Consider the following 26562-nt stretch of genomic DNA (forward strand, 5'->3'; position numbering starts at 1 on the left):
AACAGAGAGTCTGATGTGGGGCTTGATCCCAGGACTCTGAGATCATGACCCAAGCCGAAGGCAGAGGCTTAGCCCACTAAGCCACTCAGGTGTCCCAGTATGCTTGCTTTTTGTTTAATTTAATATTTACTTTAATAGTTGACCTTTTTTGTTATTCTTTATTTCCTCCAATGGTTTAGAAATTCTTCAGCTTTACTCATACATTTTTTTTTAAAGATTTTATTTATTTATTTGACAGAGAGAAATTACAAGTACACTGAGAGGCAGGCAGAGAGAGAGAGAAGGAAGCAGGCTCCCTGCTGAGCAGAGAGCCCGATGCGGGACTCAGACCCAGGACCCTGAGATCATGACCTGAGCCGAAGGCAGCGGCTTAACCCATTGAGCCACCCAGGCGCCCCGCCTACTCATACATTTTAAGCAAATTTATCTTAAGCCTGCATTTCCTTAACATCAAAGGTTAATGACTTATAAATTGCTCCCTTATCCCTATACACACTTGATTTTAACATACTTAAGCATATCGTATTCTTCTTCGCCTAAAATTTTGTTGTAGTAATTTGGGATGTTATTCCTAAGTAATTCATTTTAGAAATTATATTGTGTTCATCTATTTAAAGAGTTCTTTTTTTTATCTGTTATAGTAAACTGAACCCCTGTGTTAGTAACAGTTACTTACACTGGACTATTAATTTTATTGGTATATTGCTTGCATAATTTTTTATATAAACATTGTTTTCTTAGGAGGTCCTTGGTCTGAATCATTTTTTATTTGCTGAACAACTTCCTTTAAGTAACTCTTACCCAGAGTGAATGTTGTCCTGCTTTTCAAATCAGAGCATATCTAGTAATTTTCTTTTACCCATATCTTTGAATAATAGACTGACTAAAAAAGTGTTCTGTTTTTGTTTTACAATCAGAATTTTGTAAATGTACCTCCATTACTTTTACTGATGAAATGACTGGCAGTCTAAATCTCTTTTCTCTTATTCCAAGTAAAAGGAAAATCTTTTCCGTATTTGGAGCTTTTTTTAAAAAAAGATTATTTATTTATTTGACAGAGAGAGAGATTGATCACAAGTAGGTAGAGAGGCAGGCAGAGAGAGAGAGAGAGAGAGGAAGGGAAGCAGGCTCCCTGCGGAGCAGAGAGCCCGATTCAGGACTTGATCCCAGGACCCTGAGATCATGACCTGAGCCGAAGGCAGTGGCTTAACCCACTGAGCCACCCAGGCGCCCCGTATTTGGAGGTTTTAAACTTTATTCTTGAAATTGAAATACTTTACCGGGAAAGCATTATGTATACATGCTTTCCCCACCCCCTGAATATTCTGCCTTTATATTTCTCAGAGCCCATTTGATATGAAGACTCAAGATAGTATCCAACATTGCAAAGTTTTCTTCTTGTTCTCCTTCTGCTTTCCTTTTTAAAAAAACTTTTTAAAAATTTATATTCTTTGATTTGTTTCCTTGCTCTGGAAATTGTGTTTTACATTATTAAATGTCTTGACCACCTCACGATTTCTGTGTCTTCAGGTTCATTATACATTATGAGGACATTTCTTTAGTTTTTAAATCACTAATTTTTCTACATAATACCTCTGTTTGGTTATTTTGACAGTTTTGTTTTTCTTTTTTTCCTTCTCTCCTAAGCACATATTATCTATGTTTTTCAAAGTAGCATGCTCTTTTTAAGATGCTTTTCTTTCCTGTCTCAATAGAAATGGTTTTTATTTTTTTCTTCATTAATTCTATTTCATTTTGGGCCATTAGTTGTAATTAGATTATCTCTTCATTGTATTTGGTCAGGTTTTTCCATCAGTTCTTGTGCTGGGTAATTTGGAGGGTGATAAGTGGGCCACCAAACGGGCTCTTCAGAGTGCATGAACCAGCAGCAGATGCTCAGGGAGAAAGGAAGAACTCTTAGTGAACGTAGTTGTCCAGCACTGGGCAGATTGCTTTAAGTTATGAAAAAGGAGCCTGGTTTTTATTATGTATGGAAGTCCATCCACATTTCTTTGGTTAAATGATACACTGGGAAAGCTGCAATATCATTAAAAAAGGGATTCTTTACCTTATATTACCTTGGATAAAATATAAAAGATTATATAATCTGGTGCTTTTCAATTGTTTGGTGGCTCCCTTATGGTTCAGTGTGGTCGTGGCAACTTCTACACCTGAGTTTTAAGCAAAGAACTCCAGACACTGTCAGTCTCCATTTTACCAGGGTATGAGTTGATGATTGTTACCAGCAAGCACCTCTGAACTGGTATTTTATAAAAGATTATGCTTTTGGGGTGCCTGGGTGGCTCAGTGGGTTAAAGCCTCTGCCTTCGGCTCAGGTCATAATCCTAAGGTCCTGGGATTGAGCCCCACATCGGGCTCTCTGCTCAGCAGGGAGCCTGCTTCCCCCTCTCTCTCTGCCTGCCTCTCTGCCTACTTGTGATCTGTCTCTGTCAAAAAAATAAATAAAATCTTTAAAAAACAAAGAACAAAACAAAAAAACAACAAATTGTTGTCAAAGGGGTGATCACTTCTACCAGACAGAAATCTACATGTTTAAAAAAAAAAAAAGATTATGCTTTGTTGGGGAGTGAGCTCTTACACCAAACACCAAGTTTTACAAGATACCCAAGGACCTTGATGTAAAAATTGCTAATTTTCTGACGTGCTCCTCCTTTTCCTTGAGTACCTTTTTGTTTTTCAAATTGTTAATCTCCAGTTATTCTGGTTTCCTCAGACGAAAGGTTCTTCCCAAGACTCATGGAACCCTTTTTTCATTCCATCCATAATATTTTCTGTATTTCTTAAGTACAGACTATATTGCTTACTGAAGTTGGCTCTGGACTTGATACGTTCCTGTCCTGCTATTTTTCATAACCTGCTTTTCCCCTTTTGGTTACAAATAAAGAGGTAGCAAGTGTGATTTAGATCGAAGAGGGAATATGTGAAAATTTTTAATCTTCTATTTTTTGTTTTTGAGAGCTATATGATTATTTAATCAGAAGCTTAAAACTAGGCATGTAGAGTCCTGATATAAGAAAAAATATGTGGCTGGAGGCTCCTGAGTGGCTCAGTCGGTTAAGCATCTGCTTTCGGCTTAGGTCATGGATCCTGAGGTCCTGGGATTGAGCCCCGCATCAGGCTATCTGCCTGGCGGGAAGCCTACTTCTTAGAACCTCCCTCTGCCTGCCTCTCTCCCTACTCGTGTTCTCTCTCTGTCAGATAAATAAATAAAATATATATTTTTAAATGTGGGAAACAGGAAGACTTACCCAGCCTTCCCAGAGCATTAAATCTACTTGAGCAGATCAGATATAAATGTATGAAAAGAAAAGGAGAAAAGGGCTTACCTATTACAAATTTTATTTGACAGAATACTTGCATAGATAAGGCTTTGCATGTACAGAAAACAAAACATAAACAATTGACATTTAAAAGGGGAGAGTGATAAATGAATTCTGAGGATCAGAAAACTAGAAACCTAAGCTTCATGAGGGCTACAATGTCTGTTCACCATTGCTTACTCAGTGCCTGCCACTGTCCTGGGTGTAGGCTGTCAGTATATATTGAGTAAACAAATAGGTATTTGTTGAACAAACTGAAGAGTGCCTTGAGGGAGATAATTTATATGGGCCGAGGTGAAATGGAAAGGCTTGAAAAAATACTAGGAGGTATAAGTGATGACTAAATAAATCAGCATACCAATGTGATTGGAGCTATGAGAATGAGTGCGAAGTTCTGGGACATAAGGCTGCTTATGGTAGCTTGGAACCAAATTATAAGCAGCTTTGCTTGTTGAACTTAAGATTTTGGGATTTATTTTTTAAACAGAGTAGAGTTTCTCTGAATGGATAGTAACATTGTCAAAAAGCAGTGTTTTAGGAATAGTTTGAAAACATAGTGAAGGTTGTGATGAGGAAAAGACGAGAGACCAAATTGAGACCATTTGTGATATTGGATAGGAATTCTTGAGACACTAAATAGGTCCTTCAAGATTATTAATATTTCTTTATATGTGATATATTACATAAAGATGCTTTTTAAGCCCTAGTGTTTGAACATAATGACATGGCTGTCTTTTTCAGTATTTATTTAATTTTCCTTGGCATTTTATTATTGATCTCATGGCTTTTCTGTGAGATCATGGTATAAATTTTGAATACATTTGTTCTTCCCTTACTTGCTTTTTGTTAATGTCAAGCATAGCACATGAGGCATTTCGTGTTGCTATGCAGCTGCTTAATTCAATACTTCATAAAACAGAATAGCATTAAATTCAGCTAATAGAGGGTAGCAAAATATGGCTTTACAGTTTCTAATTGATAATATTTGTAAGGTTTAACATATGTTACAGATATGAACAAAATAGGGGTGACCTGTTTACAGCATTTTGATCAGAATTTAGTTAAAGCACCAGATTTTTTCTTGTTTGATTCCTTTTGGCCTTTACCCTTTCGTAGTTTTTTGATACATGGTTCAGTTTTTGTTAGTGTCTATGCGTTATTGATGAAGTTTTTTTATTTTCTTATTTCAGATTCTGTTATCTTTTGTAATTTTTATAAATTTCTTTCTCAAAGTTTTTGCCCTTTTTTGGTTCTGAGTATTCTTGATATATTTACTTTTTTTTCCTTTTCAAGAATTTATGCTTAGTATACAAGTTTGGAATTTGTTATAATTTCAAACAAATCCAAGTGAAAGCGTAGTAGATATGCTCTTTGGGACAAGAGCCACCTGTAATCTCCTTTAGCTAATTGCATTGTGTGCTTGGTACTTCAGGTTATTAAAATGCTTTCCTTAGTATTTGTATAATAGGGTTTTACAGTTGGAGACCGACTATAGGATTCACTTAAGGGAAGAAAAAAAAAAAGCAACAACCAGTGTTGAGAATATCTAGTTTGTAGGCCCAAGATAGCTAGGATCTAGCAATTCCTTTTTCCTTCTCTTACCACATCTACCTAACCTCTAAACCCCCAGTTCTACCCTTTCTCCTCCCTAATATGGGGAGGAGAGGCCATAGTAAATCAGTGGGAAAAGTTCTGATTATAATAGGTAGATAGTAAAAGGCACAGATAACTCTAATTTGGTTGAATGGGTAGCTTGATTTTGTTAATGTCTTTGGAATAACTTTGATGGGAAGAAATTAAAGAGAGTTGAAAAACAATAGCTTCTTGACAACAAATGAAAAATCGAGAGTCTAGAAAATAGTATAGAAAAATTAGCTCTAACTACAGTGTTGATAATGCAGACTCTGCAGATTACTCTATTGAAAACAGTGGTTTTAATACTGTGGACCCCCCCCCCCAAAAAAAACAAAATTCCTTTACACTGCATTATTATTCTTAAATTTCAGTCTTAAAATTTTTTTTAATGATCTTATTTCTAAGAAATCTTTACACCCAGCGAGGGCCTCAAGCCTACAAACCTGAGATCAAGAGTCTCATGCTCCACTGACTGAGCTTTCCAGGCTCTCCTGTGTTATTTAATGAAATAAAATACTCTTTCTAAGGACCATCCTTCTACCCCTTTGTCTTCAGAACCCTTTATGGTGATTGTGATAGAGAAATGCTAACTGTGTGTGTGGACTTCATGTATCCACCTGGGTATAGTATTTTAAATTAGTGGGTCTCCCTTTATTTTGACAATAAGAGTACTTATTATTATTTTTTTTAATTTAAGTTTTATTCAGGTAACATACAGTCCAGTATTGGTATCTGGAATAGAATTCAGTGATTTATCACTTACATATAACACCCAGAGCTCATCACAAAATGTGCCCTCCTTAATACCCTTCATCCATCTTTCCCATCCCCCTCACCCATATCACTCCATCAACCTTCCATTTGTTCTCTCTCTTTAAGATTTTATGGTTTATTTCCCTCTCTCCTTTTCCCTCCCTCCTTCCCATATGTTCATCTGTTTTCTTAAATTCCACATGAGTGAGATCATAGGATACTTGTCTTTCTCTGACTGACTTTTTTCACTTAGTGTAGTAATATACTCTAGCTGCACCCACATCCTTGCAAATGGCAAGATTTCATTCTTTATGCTGGCTAAGTAATATTCCATTGTAACTTTTTTGTTTTTAAATTATAAACCTGTAAGTGATAGTAGACTATGTGACAGAATACTTAGTGCCACAAAATACATAATATATACTAGAAATTCAGTAACACTTTTTGTATTTTCTTAATTACAGTAGCATTTTTATGCATTTGAGAAGTACTATGTATACTGAGTGTACAAGACATATTCTTTCTGAAGCTCATGCTTTAAGTTTTTATGGATTCATGGACCCCTTGTAACTGTTTGAGCTCCCAGGGAGGTCCATAGTTGGGGAACCACTACTCTTAACCCATTATTTCTTTTATGTTATATAAAGGTACAGTCTGATTCCTTTCTTCTTTTCACTCCTTTTTCTCTTCATGAACCATAGGAAATAGCAAGATGGCCAAGATTTTTAAATTGTTTTCATTGAGTTGATCAGCAGTGTTTGAGGTAATAAATGAGAAAAGTTTTTATATACTGGTAAAAAGTGATAATATTTTAAATATTTATGTATAGGTATATATGAATTTTTTGTGTGTATAGCTAGTGGGTTCTACCTTCATAAAAGAACCAGCAAGTAGTTACTGTGGCAATGTGAAGTAATTACAACATCGTTGTTCTTCTAAAATACTATGTTGTGACCTTTTTCTTTAGTGATAAAGGTGTTCTCAGTGAGGATTTTGCTTCTTCAAAAACTTAGCTTGAAAAACCTATGAACTCAGTTGATATTCAGAAACATGCTATTTAGATTAATGTAGAATGCTGTGGAAATTTGAAACAATTTGACCTTTTATTGGGAAAGGTGCCTTTTGAAAAATGGAGTTTGGGCATTTATGTAGGGAGGTATTGGGATTTTTGTAAAATGATAAAAGAGAACCCATGAATTTCCATTCATTCTTTGGTTATTTCTAGTGGTGTCTGTTTTGTATTGTTCTTGAATGTGCTTTGAATATGTATTGAATGTTAATTATGGACAGAACTGCAAATGCTTCTTTTAAATTTGTCATTGACACTCTTTCCTCAGCATCCTTTCAATAACCTGGGGATCCTTGAGAACTGGCAGAATACACTATCATTTTTTCAGCAATAGATTGATATTACATTCCATAGGGAGTATTATTGTAATTTGGATTTTTTCTTATCCTTTCAGGGTTTGAAAGTATTCTTGAAGGGCTGTTTGGACCTGCATTATTAAAAGATCTCAGTTTATTTAAAGGTATTCAAATTCTTTTTTTTTTTTCTTTTGGTATTTCAAATTCTTCCTCGTGACATACATGATATTTTTGTGATTTAAGCCTCCATCTCCTTTTTATTCAATTTTATGTGAGTTAAAGCTGTATTCTTGTAAGCATCCTTTTGTGTTGATAATGCAAATACATGTATTAATAAGATACATATACTAGTGAGCAGTTATTAAGAATTTTAAGACAAATAAAGAAACCGTCTACTATTTAGGGTTTTTGTTCTTGTTGTTAAAATAAATATTTTTTATATTCTCATTTGTTTCCTAAAAAATTCCTTTTCTTGTCTGTTAATTTAGTATTCCAACTATTTTTGCAGACTGTGAACCTGAAAACATTTCCGATTGGACTTTTGATGAAAATTGTCTATTCTGTTGCTTGAGAAGAGATAAAGTAAAGGTAACCAAAAAACTTGTGGAACTTCCCTAGAGTGGTGTTTTATAGTTTTTATTTTTTCAAAATTTGATTACTTTGTTGGAAGATTTATAGGAAAAGGAAGGCATGATTCCCTATTTATTTATAAAAGATTTGATAGTAACTTAGTTTGGGTATTTAGACTGTTTCTAGTATGTTGATTAGCCTATTGAGAAATCTGTATCCCAGCATGCATTACTTTATTGGTATAGTTCACTGGGCAGAATAATTAGTTAGATCTCAAACTGTTGGTTTATTTTAAATATGAAGTACACGATAATTCAAGCAATGGGGAGTCATTTGTTCTAAAAGCAGTAACATGGATATGGGTCAAGTAGTTACAGTTCATATAGCTTTATGACAAACTATCGTTTATGCTTTAGTATAAGATGTTACTTTATACTATTTGAGCATGAATGCTGTTTAATTGTAAAAATAGGCTATACCTTTGGGTTTCTGTTTTTATTGCTCTGTGTTAAATATTAATGAGTTTTGGTTTAGAAACATTTCAGTTGTTGGAAATATTTATTAATAATGGTTTCCTATCTTACTTTTTTTTTTTTTTTAATGGTACTTCTGTTCCCTGTTTTGTTTTATTTTATTTTATTTTTTTAAGTAGGCTCCACGTCTAGCGTGGATCCCAGTGGTGGGCTTGCCCTCATAACCCTGAGATCAAAACCTGAGCTAATACCAAGAGTCAGATGCTTAACCGACTGAGCCACCCAGGTGTTTGCGTTCCCTGTTTTATTTATTTCTTATTTATTTGTCAGAGTGCGACCGAGAGGGAGCAGGGGATAGGGGTGGAGGGAGAAGCAGACTCCCCACTGAGTAGGGAGCCCAGTGTGGGATTCAGTCCAGGGACCCTGGGATCATGACCTGAGCTGAAGGCAGACACTTAACCACCCAGGCACCCCCCTGTTCCCCGTTTTAAAGCTTCGGAAATGTTTTTAATTCCTCACCCTGCCTTGTACGCTTCTAACAGAATCATTGACCAGATTCCATAAATTCTTCCCTCATATGGAGTTTCATTCTTTTTTTTCCCCATAGTCATTACTGTAGTTCATATCGTTAACATTATTTCTAGACTACTGAAATAACATGATTGGTCTCTTTTAGTTTTCTTCAGTCTTTTAAACACTGCTACAAGTTTAAACTCCTCCCCCCCCCCCCTTATCCCTCAAATAGTGTGGAAACATTATCCCATGCTCCGTTTCCAGTGACTTTTTTCATTGTATTCTGGATTCATTAGCCTAATGTTCTCTGCCTCAGTACTCTCCACAGGTCAGTCCACTTGTCCTTCTGCTGCTGCCCTCTTTTTAATGATACCCCACAAGTCTTCTGTACAGTTTTCTTTCAGATAAACTGGTGCAGTCATTCATAGTAAACAACATGCTTTTGCTACTTAGACTGTAGCATTGCATACCAATTGTTCTTTATAGCTTAAATTCCTCTGCCCTTATTCTTAGTTTAAGTGTTCACCCTCCTATCCATATCAGTGGTATACTTCTGCTCTTACTGCTGTTTCAACCCTTCACACTGTTGTAGTATCTATAACAATTATTTGTCAGTTAAAAGTCTGCCTTCTTTTGTTCCTTGTTTTCCGTGTTTGTGTCTTATGTTCTGAAGTACATTGTCAACCTCTGAACACTGAACCATGTTGTGTATTCTTTGTTACCCCTCCTTGTAACCACTGTACCATTATTTACCATTGTTAGCAAGTTGCTTTAAAATCTGAAAGCCAACTTAAGAGCTTTTCAGTGTGGTTTCCTTTTCTAGCTTACTACATGAAAAGTTGTTATTTTGACTATCCAGGATGGTCTCTTATCACTGAATTAATGTGAACAGTGTTTTGAAATTCAGTGTGGTTTGAGAAAGACCATAAATTAAGTATCAGTGAAGTTGAAATTGATCACTTTAAACTAACTGTGTGTGTGCATGCATAAGCATGCATGTTGTGGCTATTGAACAAGTCATTTAAGAGGCATTTTGGTGGAATAGAAGGAGCAGCTATTAATTACCTTTTTTAGTGTAGGGTTGGGAAGAAAGCCCTTCTGTGTTTAGTAATTGAGTACAATATATTCTTGTAATATAATTGAGTTTTCCATTGCTATATGTGGTAAACTATTGTATGAGTATTTTTAGAAGACAGAAATATCAAGGCATGGAACCATGTAGCATTTAAAACAGCTGTTATTATTTTTATTCCTCAATTTCTAGTTGCTTTTCTAATTAGAAAGAATATTTCCATTTGGCAAGTTAGCTAGTTCTTGGAAAGCTGATATTTTCCATTAGTCACTTCACTATTTATCTTTGGCATTTATTTTTTTCAGACACAGCCATAACATCTATAGCGGAAAATAGGAAAAGTAGAAAGCTTATTAGAAGATGTAAATTGTCAGCTATGTATCTCTAATTGTGTTAGACTTAAAGTGATTGAACTAAAACTTTTTGAAGGCACTTGGAGCATCTCATCTGAAAAGAACTAGAATGTGGAAGTAAATATATCCAGTGGGTTGAAGCTTGTGCTTTTTAAGGCTGGCTTTAAGAATCCAAGAGGAGGAAATCTCTGCAGAGTATGGTAATAGCCAAGAGGTGGCAGCATAGAGCATAATAGTGGAATCTTGAGTTTGAAGGTGGCATGATGAGATATCCAGATATTTGGAAAAGCTGTTAGAAATATTGGTCTGATAGTTGGGAAAGAAATAGAGGTTATGCATGTTTTTTCTTTTGGACTTTTGAGTATATACAGGAGCTGTTAAAATGGATAGAGTAAATGCATACCATTTTTTTATATTTACTTTATAAAATATATAGGTAAAAAATACAGAGTAATCTCTTTGGAAAATAGAACAGGGATTCACCTGGAGATAAGTAAAACAATTGTTGATCTACCCTTCAAGATTCTATAGTGGTTAGAAAATGAAATTTTTAAGGGATATGAAAGTAACATTTTTTGAATATCTACTATGTGCCAGTTACTTTTACTTGTTCCTATTTAAATCCTCACAAGAATTGTATAAAGTTGGTTAAGGGTATCCCAGTTTTAAAAATAAGGAATTTGAAGGATTTGAGAGACTATTATAGGCAACATCATATGGCTTGAATTTGATCCATGTTTTTAGAATACATGCATTTTGATAACTAGGAACAGGGTCATTAACAGCAGGAATTAAACTAGAACTTGGAATGACTCAGTTTGAAAGAGAGAAGAGAAACAGTGTAAATGGACATGAGTGTATTTGAAATAGCCAATCTCAGCTATGCCTAGGAATCTACTAGTGAGTACGTGCCTCACTGGCTGCTTTCTTTCTTTTCTGTTGGACACATACTGGGCACTCTATAAAATATTTACTAAATGAGTAACTTTACTAAATAAGGTTTACTATACTTGAATTATATTAATAGCTAATTTTTGAGTGCTTACACGTGACAAGCATATACACACAGTTATCTATTATATATGTACAAACTCATCAGGCTTTTATACTTTTTTTTAGCTTCTTTTTAAAAATAATTTTAGACTTACAAAAGTTGCAAAAACAGTAAAAAGAGCTAATGTATACCCTTTGCCCAAACTTTCCAAATGTTACCATCTTTTTTTTTTTTTTAATTTTATTTATTTATCAGAGGGGGCGGGGAAGAGAGAGAGCACAGGCAGACAGAATGGCAGGCAGAGGCAGAGGGAGAAGCAGGCTCCCTGCTGAGCAAAGAGCCCGATGTGGGACTCGATCCCAGGACGCTGGGATCATGACCTGAGCTGAAGGCAGCTGCTTTACCAACTGAGCCACCCAGGTGTCCCCCAAATGTTACCATCTTATATAACCACAATACAGTTATAAAAATCAAGAAATTAACATTGATGCCATATTATTTAATCTATAAACCTTTCACAGTTAGTCAGTGATCTCAGTAACGTTATGTTTCTGGTCTAGGATCCAATCTAGGATCACACTTTGTATTTAATTGTCATATATTCTTGGTCTCCTTTAGTTTGGAATAGTATTTTTTGCTTTGCCTTTCATAAATTTTGAAGAATACTGACATTGGTTTATACAGTGTTGCTTCAGTTTAGGTTTGTCTGATGATTCCTCATGATTGATTTTTAGGTTATGCATTTTTGGCAAGAATTCCACAGAATAACGTATGATCCTTAATGCACCCTATTGGGAAGCATCTGGTGATGTTTTCCTCGATCAGTTAGTTAAGGTGATGTCTGCCAGTTTTCTCTATTGTAAGGTTTTTATTTTTTTCCACTTTCAGATTTAATAGGTATCTTGTGGAGAGGTACTTTGAGATTTTGTAAATATCTTTTTCATCATACTAGTTCCTCATCGTGTACTAATTTTGGCATCCATTGGTGATTGTTGCTTGAAAAATTACTACCTAGTGTTTACCAAATGATGATTTTCTATTATTCTGCTTCTCTTAGTTGGAATTCTACTCTAAGGAAGACCTTTCCCTTCTCCTCTATATTTATGTATTTATTTACCTATCAATATGGAAGCATGGATTCTTACTCTATGGATTATAATTCATTACAATCATTTTTATAGTTCAGTGTCCTAGATTTGGCCATTAAGAGTTCTTTCAAGTTGGTTCCTCATCTTTTTTTAACATGTTTCTATAATTTTTTTTTTTTTAAATAGCACTTCTTTTCTCTTTTGGTACCAGAAAATATCCCAGACTACTTTTGCTTTCTCTGTCTCAGCTCTGGATTTCCCCAAGGAACTTTAGTTTCTTCTATTTAGAAAATTGTATAAGAAAGCAAGGTCGAGGCTCTAGGTATCTTTACTGATACTAGAGGATTATTACGTCTTGGTCTCCTTGGTTGCCTGAGCTAGGAAATACATATTTTTACTTAAATATATGTACATATACATCTGTATTTCTGTATCTACTAAAAACCATCTGAGGCTTTTATTAATTGTGTTGATAGTATGAAGAGTCAGTTGAGTATTGTGAGAGGGGGTTGGAGAGATAAGAAGAATAAAACATTGCTTTCAGTACTTATTGTCCCTAAAAGTGGACTAACTCTAAGTGACAAATCTATGGTGTAGCTATGCTTGTTTTGCTGAAGTACAGTAGAGATAGCGCTTGTAGAGTAAAGAGCATGGATATTTTACTAACTAGGGATAATGGGAGATAAGATGTTATACCAAAATCTAAAATAATTGTGCTCTAAGGAAATTTGTTATAAAACTGTTAATAAGTTTAGTATTTGACTAGCATTTTAGGACAGTGTTTAAGAAGGCAGGTCTTGAGCTGCATTTTTGAAAAATACATAGGCAGAGGTGAGAGGGGCATGTCATAGGTGGAGCAGAACATTTATTTTTGGATTTAAACAGAGATAAGTTTAGAGCCAGATCACACAGATACCCTTCATTGCCCAGCTAGCTGAGGAATCACGTAATGAGATTCTTTTCATATTTATCATTAGTCTGTCATGTTGCATTTATTCTGAACATTTTATAATTTCCTCTGAAAGCAGTGTTTTATTCTTCTTATCTCTCCAGCCCCCTCTCACAATTAGAAGTTTAGATACATCCTTTTAACATTTTACTTTTATTGCTACTTTAGCACATTGAAAGTTTACAGTAAGAGCAAATGATGAATCTTCTTACCGTTTTCTCATAGTATTCCACAACACGTATTTATGTTCAATATATTAGTTTGGGTATACTCACTGGTACTTGATATAACTTGTCTGTCATCTTGTCCCAGAGTACCACAGATCATTAAATATTCATAGTATTTACTATATGAAAGGAACATTGGGAAAAAAATATAGTGCATATCTATTAGGGATGAGAAAGAAACAAATATGAGAGCTTTAAAGGTTACTTATTTATGAGATTTAAATAGACACAGGGCAGAGTTAAATGGATGCCACAAGTTAGTACATGATGAATTAATTGCTCCATTAACTCTTTGGGTTTAAATTGTGAGACTTAACCTTGTACTTCAGAGGCCTTTTAGATAGATTATTTTAAAAGATTAAGGAAACCCATTTGACTCAGTATATCAGTGCTCAGTCCAGGATCCCGTTAAATATCAAAGTGATTTTTTTTGAACTCCTACTCATCTATAGATTTTTCCCTAAAACAAAAGGCCTCAATAAACCAGTAGTCAGTGGTTATCTCTCTTGTGTTAAATTTTACGTGGTCAGAGTGAACCAACAGATTAATCATTTGGCACATTTATTAAGTGTTTGGATCTGTGGTAGGCCAGAGGGTATACCAAAGAAGTAAAACACTGATTCTTCCTTATGGACTGTTGGTGAGACCATGGATAATTCAACTAATGCAATTAAAGGAGATTTAAATTAGGGAGAGTTAACTAGGTAGGAAACATTGAGAGTAAAATCCCCTTCATTCTACTATATAATATTCTAAAAGATAGTAATACAAAAAAATTTAAGTACTAAAACACTTGAGAGGGGAAGTGGATGACACTTCAAGGAAATAGAACGCATCCTGAACCCTAAAAGGCTCTGTGTTTAGAGTGATTGGTTTGGTAGTCATTTTTAGGTTGTAATGCAGAGGAATTTATAATGAGAAAATTAGAGAAAGCTCTTGTAATGAACAGCAAATGAGCCTGAATTAGCGTTGTTGCTGTGAAGATACATAAGGAAGATGTGTATGTAAGGAATCTAGAATAAAGAAGTGTTGAAACTTAGTGATTAGTGAGTTTATAAATAAGGGTGAGAGAAATGATACTGACATTAAGCTTTCCAAGCCAGGATGACTTAGCATGGTGAATTAATAGAAGTTGAGAACTGAGAAGGGGAAAGGTGTGCTGGCCAATTTTTATAGCAAGGATAATGAGGTTATTAGCGAAAGCAGTTTGTTGTGAAAGCAAACATTTAATTGGAAATGTCCAATAGGCAAGGAGTTGAAATAAGAGGTCTGAGCTGAATACGTATTTGTAGGGTTTCTGAATACATGTGGTGATTGGAATACTTGAGCAGATCAATCTTTGATGAGGGATAAAATGCAAAATACTCAGAGCTGAAGACCTTCATTTTAGGAAGTAGAAGAATCAGATTGAAAGGAAGATAGAATCATAGAATGAATGAGTTGCCCATCTTGGATCAGATACCTCCCTGGCCCCTACTGTGTGATGAGTATGAGTTGTGTTTGTTGTACCAATATGAGCTCCTATGCAGTTTCCCCAAATGGGCCCTAAATGTGTTGACAGGGACCCGACCCCCAAACATACTGCAGTGAGGTTTGAGAGAATAGCTTCTCAAGAATATTGGCTGTAGGAGCCACACTATAAGTCTCACAGGGTTAATGAATAAGTAGATGTTGTGGGAGTTAAAAAATGGATAATAGTTTACTAGTTTGAAAAGTTGTCACTGACAGGAATGAGAGGAGAGAACAGGACCAGAGGAAGAATGGGCAGTTGGTTTAAGTAAAGGTTTTGTGGGGAGCAGGAGAAAACTTATGTAATGTTTATACCCTTGGAAGAAAAGGATCTGGAATAAAGGAAGAGGTTAAGGTTATTAAAAGATGGGAACAGTTGAAGAAGGCAAGATTGTAAGAAAATCAACAAAGGTATGCCTGGGTGGCTTAGTCAGTTAAGTGTCTGCCTTTGGCTCAGCTCATGATCCCAGGGTTCTTGAATCAAGTCCTGCATTGCACTCCTTGCTCATTGGAGAGCCCAGTCCTACATTGCTCTCTTAGCTCAGTGGAGAGCTTGCTTCTCCCCCTGCCCCTCTCACACATGTGTATTTGCTTGCTCGCTCTTTCTCTCTGATAAATGAATAAATAACATCTTTTTTTTTTTTTTTAAAGATTTTATTTATTTATTTGACAGAGAGAGATCACAAGTAGATGGAGAGGCAGGCAGAGAGAGAGAGAAAGAGAGAGAAAGAGAGAGGAGGAAGTAGGCTCCCTGCTGAGCAGAGAGCCCAATGTGGGACTCGATCCCAGGACCCTGAGACCATGACCTGAGCCGAAGGCAGCGGCTTTAACCCACTGAGCCACCCAGGTGCCCAATAAATAACATCTTAAAAAAAAAAAAAGAAAATTGACAAATTAGTTACTAAATAATAATGGGAGATTCCTTTTGAAATAAGAATACAGTCAGTGTAATTATAGAAGTTAACAGTTGGCAGGAAATAAGTGAGGCAAGAATACCTAAGTATAAGAACCCTGGATAACTCACAGTGAGGTCAAAGAAAAGTGAGGAGTTCTCAGATATGAAGGTGATGTTTAAAAAACAATAAGGGAGAAATAGGTAGTAACTGTACTCCTCATTTGAATGTCTACTTGCAGTTTTCTAGTTACACGAGCAGAAAAAAAGATACTTTGAAAATTAGTAAAATTGTCTCTTCTGACAGTGACATTTTTAACTATTTCATTGTTGTTTTTATTTTTTTTTAATTGGAGATATAATTGATATATAACATTAGTTTTATATATAACAATGATTCAGTATTTATATATATTGCAAAATGATCACCACACAATTACATAGTTAAAATTCATCACCACACATAGTTACAATTTTTTTCTTTTGATCAGGACTTTTAGGATTTGCTCTCTTAGCAACTTGCAAATATGCAATACAGTATTATTAACTATAGATAATACATGCTGTACATTACCTTCCCAGGATTTATAAATCGAATTGGAATTTTGTCCCTTTTCCATTGTGTGTAGATAAATAGACCATATTCTTTTCTTTTCTTCTTCTTTTTTTTTAATAAACATTTATTTATTTGAGAGAGAACTTGAGCATGGTGGGGAGGGGCAGAGGGAGAGGGTGAGAAAGTCTTAAGCGGACCCTGCGCTGAGCATGAATTCTGACATGGGGCTCAATCCCATGAGCCCAAGATCACTATCTGAACTGTTAACCAAGTGCTTAACCAAGTGCGCCACCCAGGCATCCCTAGACCACATTTTCTTTATCTGTTTCATCCGTCAACCCAGGTCAACCTGGGTTGATGGATGAAATGGATAAAGCAACCCACGTTGCTTCCATATAATGAACATAGGGGTGCATAAATCTTTTCAAGTTAGTTTTTTTATTTTCTTTGGGTACATACCCAGAAGTGGAATTGCTGGATCATATAGTTCTATTTTTTATTTTTGGGGGAATGTCCATACTGTATTCCATAGTGGTTGTACAGTTTACATTCCTACCAGCAGTGCATAAGGATCCCCTTTTCTCCACATTCTCACCAACATTTGTTTTTTGCCTTTTTGATAATAGTCATTCTCGCAGGTGTGAGGTGATACCTCCTTGTAGTTGTGATTTGCATTTCCCTCATGGTTCTTGATGTTTAGCATCTTTTCAGGTACCTGTTGTCCATCCGTATGTCATGGGAGAAATGTCTTTTCAGATCCTCTGCCCATTTTTAATCGATTTCTTATCCCTTACAGATACGTGATTTGCAAATATTTTCTCCCATTCATCCAGTTGCCTTTTTACTTAGTTGATAGTTTCCTTTCTGAGCAGAAGCTTTATAGTTTGATGAAGCCTATTTGATACAGTTTTTTGGTTTGTTTGGTTTTTGTTGTTGTTGTTTTGGGGTTTTTTTTTTGTTGTTGTTTGTTTTTGCTTTTGTTACCTTTGCTCTTGGTGTTAAATCTAAAAAATCATCCCAAAGACTGATGTCAAGGGACTTTACTGCCTATATTTTCTTCTGGGAGTTACACAGTTTTAGGACTTATGTACAAGTCTTTAATCTGTTTTGAGATTTGTATGTATGGTCTAAGACAGTGGTCTAGTATCATTTATTTGTAATGTGGGCTGTTCAGTCTTCCCAGCACCATTTATTGGAGAGACTGGCCTTTCCCTGTGGTACATTCTTGGCTCCTTTGTTGTAAATTAATTGCCTGTATATGCATGGGTTTATTTCTGGGCTTTCTGTTCTGTTCCACTGATCTGTGTATCTGTTTTTATGCCAATACCATACTGTTCTGATTACTGTGCATTTGTGATATCATTTGTAATCAGGAGGTGTGATGTCTCCAGTTTTGTTCTCTTTCCCAGCAATGCATTTTTTTTTAAGATTTTTATTTATTTATTTGACAGAGAGAGATCACACATAGGCAGAAAGAGAGGGGAAAGCAGGCTTCCCGCTAAGCAGAGAGCCCGATGAGGGGCTCGATTCCAGGACCCTGGGATCATGACCTGAGCTGAAAGCAGAGGATTGAACCCACTGAGCCACCCAGGCGCCCCCCAGCAATGCATTTTTAAGTAGGAAATTACTAAATCACTAAATGAAGTCTAAATTTTTTTTAATCTTATTTTTGTCAGTGTCATTTACATTTTGTCAGTGTAAAAACACAGGTTTTTTTCAGGTATTTAAATAGATCTTGAGTTACTTTGCAACTCTAAAATATTATGATTCTCTGAAAAATCTATTTTGAAATATTGCTTGAGGTTTGGTTTGGTTTTTTTGAGGAGAAGATTTTTAAAATTTATCAAAGCCCCAGGCAAATTTAGAATGTTCCTGGTTTTACAAAAATTTAGGTTAGAAAGAGTCATTTTAGATGGAGCTCCCCTCAGTGTTTCATTCGAATGTCTTGTGCTGAGTCAGTTTTTCTTTCTGGCTATTGGTGTAGGTATGTCTTCTTTTTTCCTTTCAATTCTTAGGAACTGGTATTTGCATATTAGGCTTTCTTTGTGTTTTTTCACCTCTTAGAGCATATTTGTTCTGCTTCTCTCCCTCCCCCCCCCTTTTTCAAGATTTTATTTATTTATTTATTCGTTTATTTGAGGGGAGGGGCGAAGGAGGAGGGAGAGAACCTGGAGCAGACCCTGTGCTTAGTGCAAAACCTGACACACTTCCCCTATTCTTTATCAGATTTCTGTCCTAAGCATTTAGATTGTGCCTTTTGTATTTCTTTTTATTTTATATTTTGCTAAAATGTACATTAATATAATGTTTACTGTCTTAGCCATTTTTAAGTGTTAATTCAGTAGTGTTAAGTATATTCACAGTTTTTTGTTTTGTTTTGTTTTGTTGCAGCCAAACACCAGAATTTGTTTGATCTTACAGTTGCAGCTATGTCCATTAAATAACTCCCCATTTCCCCTTCTCCCAGCCCCTCGCAATCGCTATTTACTTTTTGTGCCTGAGTTTAACTACTGTGGGTACCTCATAAGTGAAATCAAGAGATATTTGTCATTCCCTGACTGGCTTATTTATTTTACTTAATATAATGTCCTCAAGGTTTCCTGTGTTGCCGCTTTTGTCAGAAATTCCTTCTTTTTAAAGTCAGTGTAATATCCTGTTGTGTATATATATACCACATTTTCTCTTCTCATCCTACAATGGACATGTGGGTTTGTTCCACCAGTAGTAGACACTTGGATGATTTCACCTTTTGTAAATAATGCCACTGTGAACATTAGTGTACAAATATTTCTTCAAGACTGTGCTTTCAATTCTTTTGGGTATATACCAAAAGTGGAATTGCTGGATCATGTGGTAGTTCTGTTTTTAATTTTTTGAGGGACCACCAAACTCTTCTTCCACATTGGCTGCAACATCTTACAATCTTACCAGTAGTGCATAAAAATTCTAATGTTTCTACATCCTAACACTAGTTATTTCCTGTTTATTTGTTGTTTTTTTATAGTAGCTGTTCTAATGGATGTGAAGTGGTATCTCATTGTAGTTTTGATTTGCATTCCCTTATGTTCAGTAACGTTGAGCATCTCTTCATGTATTTGTTGGCCATTTATACATGTTCTTTGGGGAAATATCTATCAAGTCTTTTTTTGCCCATTTTAAAATCAAATTGGGTTTTTGTTGTTGTTGAGTTGTAGACGTTCTTTCTAAATATTAAGTCCTTATCAGAATTGATTTACAAGTATTTTCTCCTGTTTTGTTGGTTACGTTTTTACACCCTTGATGCACGGAAGCTTTTTGAATTTGATGTCCAGTTTATCTATTTTTCCCTTTTTTTGCCTGTTCTTTTGGTTTCATTTTAAAGATCATTACCAAATCCATTGTTACGAAGCCTTTCCTCTATATTTTCTCCTAAGGGTTTTAAGTCATTTTATAGTTTTAAGTCATTGATCCATTTCAGGTTAATATTTGTGTATGCTATAAAGGAAAAATTTATTTTCATGCTTTTGCATGTGTGTAGCCCATTTTCCCTATACCATTTGTTGAACAGAAGAGTCTTTTTCTCCCACTAAGTGGCACTGTGTCATTTATATCTGGACACATGCTTTTTTTTTTTTTTTTTTTTTTTTTTAATTTTATCTATTTGAGAGAGCCCATGTGAGCGCAGGAGAGGGAGAAGCAGACTCTCCACTGAGCAGGGAGCCTGACGCGGGGCTCAGTCTCAGGACCCTGACATCGTGACCTGAGCCAGAGGCAGACATTTAACTGGCTAAGCCACCCAGGCACTCTCTTTTATTCCATTATTTTATGTGTCTGTCTTTATGCCAGTACCATACTGGTTTTTTGTTTTTGGGGTTGTTTTGGTTGTTGTTTCTGTTTGTCAAAGAGCACACAAGCAGGAGGGAGTGGCAGGCCAAGGAAGAAGCAGGCTCCCCACCAAGCAAGGAGCCCTACATGGGACTCAGTCCCAGGACTCTGGGATCATGACCTGAGCCAAACACATACACTTAAGCAACTGAGCCACCCAGGCGTCCTAGTACCATATTGTTTTGATTACTGTAGCTTTATATTAGGTTTTGAAATTAGGAAGTGCGATACCTCCAACTTTCTTCTTTTTCAAAATTATTTTGGCTCTTTGGAGTCCCTTGAGTTTCCATAGGAATTTTAGGATGGATTTTTGTATTTCTGCAAAAAAAAAAAAAAAATGCCTTTGGGATTTTGATAATAGTTATGTTTTAAATCTATAGATAGTTTAGGTAGTATTGACATCTTAACAATATTAGTCTGCTTTTTTCTTTCAAAAAATTGTTTTTAAGGATTTTATTCATTTATTTGACAGAGAGATATCACAAGCAGGCAGAGAAGCAGGCAGAGAGAGGGGGGGAAGAAGGCTGCCTGCTGAGCAGAGAGCCTGATACAGGGCTAGATCCCAGGACCCTGAGATCATGACCTGAGCGGAAGGCAGAGGCTTAACCCACTGAGCCACACAGGTGCCCCTCTTTCAAAAAATTTTGTCAGTTCCTTATTTCTAAAGTTAAAATCAGGAGCTATGTATTTTATTTTTATTATGCCAAAAATTCCAGCTACTATGGTTGAAATAAAGGTACTGTTAATGATTAAAAAGTAGTCTTAGCTTCAGATTCTATTTTCAAGAAATTTATAGTCTACTGGAGGTGGTGAGGTAAGAAATATATACACACACAAAAATAATTGTTTTTTTTAAGATTTTTATTTGTCAGAAAGAGAGGGCGTTTGCAGAATCAGGGAGAGTGGCAGACAGAGGGAGAAGAAGGCCCTGCTGAGCAAGGAGCCAGATGTAGAACTCAATCTCAGTGTCCTGGGATCATGACCTGGGCCGAAGGCAGATGCTTAACCAACTGAACCACTTAGGTGTCCCCACACATAAATAATTATAATACAGGTTATAACACTAGTACTGTCAGAGTAGTATAGATAATGTGCTGTAAGAGTTCAGAAAAAGGCAAAATTACCCTTAGCTAGGCTTTTATATTACTGCCCCAAATATTCAGTTGGATATCCTTCTGTTTATAATGGTCTTGGGCATCTGGGGACATCCATAGTCATAATGGAGAACTGATTGAAATTCAGAAGTTTTCTGATTGAATTGTGGATGAGAATGGGGATAGTATAAATTTTTAATTTTCAGCCAGTGGAAGGATACAAGAAACTTTTGGTATTGACTGTGGATTTGGTTTACATTTGTCTTTTAATATTTTTAATTACTGTACAGGTATAAGGGAAGGAAAGCTATAACTGCAAATGCTGACTATAGATAACTGGTGAATTAAGTGTAGTGGTAATAATAGTCATTTGCCACTTATATTTTAGGCTTAATTTCCATGAAAAGTAGTAACAATTAGATATACAGATAAGAATCATTCATGGTAGGTTTGTTGTATATTTTGAATACCATATTTAATTCCTGGTGTGTAGTCAAACTTCAGACTTTGTTTTTTCCTATTCTTTAGCTTGATGATTTGCTTAACAAAATTGACATATAGTAAGAATTGTATTAAGCACAACATTTTTTATTTTATTAGTGTAAAAAGCAATAATTTACATGAAGTAAGGTTTCTTTTTAGATAACTGACCTTAAAGAGTATGAGCATTGAAAATGGTGGAGCCATTTTCCTTAGACTTGCTGGCATTTAAAATAATAAGATGTAGGAGAGTGGCATTTAAATCAGTGAGTTGCATCTTGTCAGCTCTTTTTAGTTCATTGCTTGAAATGTCAGTAAGCCATAGGTAGCAGACATGGCTGCAGCTATAGGCCCATGATCTACTAGGGTGAGCTTGCTAACATAATTATTACAAAACTTTGCATGCATGCACATGCTTCTAATTCCTAGGTTTTTTTATACCATATTGTATGATTTTTTAAAAAACCATTTAAATTTGGAGAACACCTGTAGAGAGCAAGAAATGGTCTTGAATTTAGATAGGGATGGTCCTAAAATGTTACCCCCTCAGTTTTGTATCAGTATTCCTGAACTCTAGGCTATCCTGTCTTTCCCAAGTGAAATTTGTCATTATTTATTCAGTTTCCTTTCCTGAAGTGTTATTTCTCATAAAGAAAATCAGCAACTATGTAAGTGTCCTTCCTCATTCTTACCCTCCAAAATACCAAAACCTGTAAGGTGACAAATGTCAGAGTTATGAAACAAACTTAAGGAAATGTTAATCTTTATATTTTGTTTAAAGTTTAATTTTATTAACTATTGCCCTAAGAACGAACTTCCATGCTGACATACATTTGTTCCTTTATTTATTTGGTAATATCCTTGTTATTTCAGGGACTAGTGGAACTACATTTGTTACAGTTTTTGGAGAAATCTAATAATTGGGTCAGGGGTCAGCAAACTATGGTATGTCTCCAAGTCTAGCCCATAGCCTGTTTTTGTAATAACCACAGGCTAAAGAGTTGGTTTATTTTAAAAAGGGGTTGGGGAGATGCAATAGAGACTGTATATGTCCTTCAAATACTAAAATATTTACTATGTGGCCCTTGGTAGCAAATGTCTTCCTCTCTTTTGAATGTCTTCTTCAAGTTGTTGAGATATTAAGAGAAGCCCGAAAGCTCTTAACTTCCATATCTTCTTATTCTCTTTGCTTTTCTTCTTTGTATTGTAGCAGCTCATAACATAAGCAAATACAATTTAATGGCGAGAGAGCTGGGCTTATGAAGGAGAGGATGGGAGAGACAAGGGAGAGCTTGGCTATGGGAGAGAAATGTGGCTTAGCATTTGTCCACATTACCTTTTTTACCTTTTTCCTTTGAAATAACTTCACTTTTAAAAAATGTTTTCTTAAGTAGGCTCCATGCCCAGTGTGGACCACAGTGTGGGTTGAATGCATGATCCTGAGGTGAGATCAAGAGTTGGATGCTTAGCTAGCTGAGCTCCCCACATGCCCCAGAAATAATTCCACATTTATCGAAAAGTTGTAAGAATAGTATAAAAACTTTTTTTTTTTTTAAGATTTTATTTATTTGAGGGAAAGTGGGGGAGAGAGAAGGCACAAACAGTGAGGGGGGTGGCAAGAGGGAGGGAGAAACAGATTCCCTCACTGAGTAGTTGGACCCTAGGAGATCATGACCTAAGCCAAAGCCAGACGCTTAACCAACTGAGCCGCCCGAGTGCCCCAAGAATAGTATAAAAACTTTTAAGTACCCTTCACCTAGATTTACCAGTTGTTAACATTTTGCCACATTTGCCTTAATACTCATTTTCAGTCTTTCTCTCTGAATTAATACATAAAAAGTCTTCCTGAACCATATCAGAAGTTACAGACTAGATACCCCTCATACCTGTCTCTTCCTCCATATTTCCTTATACACTTCCCTGTTTCCTAAGAATAAGGGTATCCACCTACTAAACTACACAGTACATTTACCAAAAATCAGTCAAGTTAACTTTAATACGGTATTTAATCTGTGACTCTCATTCAGATTTTACCAGTTGTCCCATTGACTTTATAGTTTCCAAAATTAATTCACTAATTGAATTTGATTTTCTATTCTTCAGTCTCCTTTAATCTAGAGTGGTTCTTCAGACTGATTTATTATTTATCTTAATTTTTAAAAATTCAATTTAGTTAACATATACTGTTAGTTTCAGGGGTAGAATTTGGTGATTCATCAGTTGCGTGGAACACCCAATGCTCATTACATCAAGTGCCCTCCTTAATGCCCATTACCCAGTTACCCCACCCCACCATCCCTATCCCCTCCAGCAACCCTTAGTTTGTTTCCTATAGTTAAGAATCTCATATGGTTTGTCTCCTTTCCTGTTTTCCTCTTATTTTATTTTTCAAGATTTACTTTTTTTTTTTCCAGATTTACTTATTTTTAATGACACTGACATATTGGAAGAGTACAGGTCATTTGTTTTGTGGATTATCTTTCAGTTTAGGTTTTGTGATGTTTCTTCATGATTAAATTCATGTGATGATCTTATAGCAGGGTATTAAATAAGTGCTGTTGTATCCTTGTCAGTGCATTACATCATGAAGCACACAATGTTAGTTTATTTTTTCAATTTATTTTTTAAGATTTTAATTACTTATTTGACAGAGACAAAGCGAGAGAGGAACACAAGGAGGGGGAGTGGATGAGGGAAATGCAGGCTTCCCTCTGAGCAGGGAGTCCTATGTGGGGCTCTATCCCAGGACCCTGAGATCATGACCTGAGCCAAAGCCAAATGCTTAACGACTGAGCCTCCCAGGCGCCCCACAATGTTAGTTTATTTCAAGATTTTATTTATTTATTTACAGGCAGAGATCACAAGTAGGCAGAAGAGACAGGCAGAGAGAGAGTGAGAAGCAGGTTCCCCATTGAGCAGAGATCCCGATGCGGGGCTCAATCCCAGGACCCTGAGATCATGACCTGCGCCGAAGGCAGAAGCTTTAACCCACTGAACCACCCAGGCTCCCCACAATGTTAGTTTGGTAGGTGTTACTTACTTTGATCATTGACAGGATTGATGTTCACTAGGTTTCTCCACAGAAGTGGTTCTTTTTTTCCTTGTAATTAATATAATTTGTGAAGAGATACTTTGAGATTACGTAATTCTTTCTTCTTTACTAAACTTTCATCCACTTTAGTTTTGGTATTGGTGGTAATTTCTTGCTGGAATCAGCCATTTTTCTGACGGCTTGAAAATTGTTATTTTTCTATTATTCCTGTACATTTTTTCGTTTTTTTTAGGCTGTGAAGAAGAGCTTTCCCATTCCCTCTGTCAGTTTGAAGTCAAAATTCCCAGATTTTCCAGCCCACCGACTATGTCCTTCTGACATGTCCCCATAATTTTTTGAGCTTTAATACTTTATGGTACAGCAAGATAGTCTACATTCATCTTGTCTTTTCCCTGCTCCAGTATTGGGGTTTTTTTGGTTGGGGGGGTTCTGGTTCTTTTGGTGATACACATATCCCCTTTTGGGGGGAGTTAGCCAAACTCCTCAAAAGTTTGGCTAGTCTGTATACAATCTTCTTAACAGAGACCAGCTTTTGGGCAAGACTCAGCCTCCTTATCCTGCTTTATATCTTAAGTAAGATACAGCAAAAATAGTGAAAAGCCAACAGTTCATGGTGACTGACAGTATATCCAGATTACTATGCAAAAAGTAGATGGCAAGTAAAAAATACTGGTTTTCAACCTAAAAATGTGCTTGCTTGAGAAGGATGTTTATATGAGGTTTTGAAAATAAGTGTCACATTTCTTCATGACTCTAAAAATGTCAGTGAGCATTATTTGTTTGATTTCAAGTGCCAGAAATCAATGTTCAATGTCTTGTATCTTTAATACCGTAAACCTGTTTTTAATGATTTTTGTGAGGTAATATTCATATAGCAAAATTAATCCATTTAAGATTTCAGATTAATAGATTTTGGTAAATGTATACAGTTGTATAACTACCAGCACAGTCAAGATCAGGACATTTCCCTCACCCTGAAAAGCTTTCTCATGTCCCTTTGTAATCAGTCCCTTTCCTGGACCCTCCAGCTCAGTCACTCAAGTTTTACCTTTTCTAGATAGAATTTTATATAATAGGAGTCATACAGTATGTTGTCTTTTTTGTTTGACTGCTTTCATTTAGTATAATTTTTTGATATATTTTTATATATACTCTTATTCCTTTTTATTGCTGAGTAGGTCTCCATAGCATATATCTGCAACAGTTTGTTTATCCATTCACCTTTTTATGGACTTCTGAATTGTTTCCAGATTTTGACTGTTAGACTTAATGTATAAGCCTTTGGATATATATTTTCATCTGTCTTGGATAAATACCTAGAATCAGAATTACCTTGGTAGTATTCTAATTGTATATTTAACCTTATACTACCATATGGTTCACCAGATTAATTCAGCAATTTTGTGATTCCATCAGCAATGTATGAGAGTTCTAATAATGTTCTCCATTTTGCCAACATCTGATATTGTTAGTCTGTTTTTAACTTTAAACATTCTGGTGGGTCTGTAATGGTGTCTTACTGTGATTTTAATTTTCATTTCCGTGATTAGGGACGTTGGACGTCTTTATACATACCGTATGTGGAACATTTGCTTGAATCTTTTGTTTGTTTTTCAAAACTTACTAAGTGGTAATAGTCCTTTCTACATTCTATATAAGACTTTTTGTCATTTTTTTCTTTTAAAATTCATGTTCTTTATGTCCTGTTCAAGAAAATCTCAGGCTTGTTTTTAGAAGCTTGTTAGTGGTGACTCTTATATTTTGATATCGGACCCATTTCTA

The 26562-nt window shown here is 35.7% G+C and overlaps 1 protein-coding gene across 10 annotated transcripts in view; it reads left to right on the top strand.

The window, feature by feature from the left end:
• The window catches only part of LCOR (ligand dependent nuclear receptor corepressor), a 144670-nt gene that overhangs the window by 58660 nt on the left and 59448 nt on the right, over positions 1 to 26562 (top strand). For 9 of the 10 annotated variants that reach the window (XM_059398245.1, XM_059398247.1, XM_059398250.1 and 6 more), the window contains 2 exons: positions 7193 to 7258; positions 7603 to 7682. In XM_059398245.1, the coding sequence (XP_059254228.1) occupies positions 7193 to 7258; positions 7603 to 7682 (146 nt within the window). Of the gene's footprint in view, positions 1 to 7192; positions 7259 to 7602; positions 7683 to 26562 lie in introns of those variants that run through there. The other variant, XM_059398252.1, reaches the window with a different exon arrangement.

The sequence above is a fragment of the Mustela nigripes genome, chromosome 4 (genome assembly GCF_022355385.1).
Source record: "Mustela nigripes isolate SB6536 chromosome 4, MUSNIG.SB6536, whole genome shotgun sequence".
NCBI lineage: Eukaryota > Metazoa > Chordata > Mammalia > Carnivora > Mustelidae > Mustela > Mustela nigripes.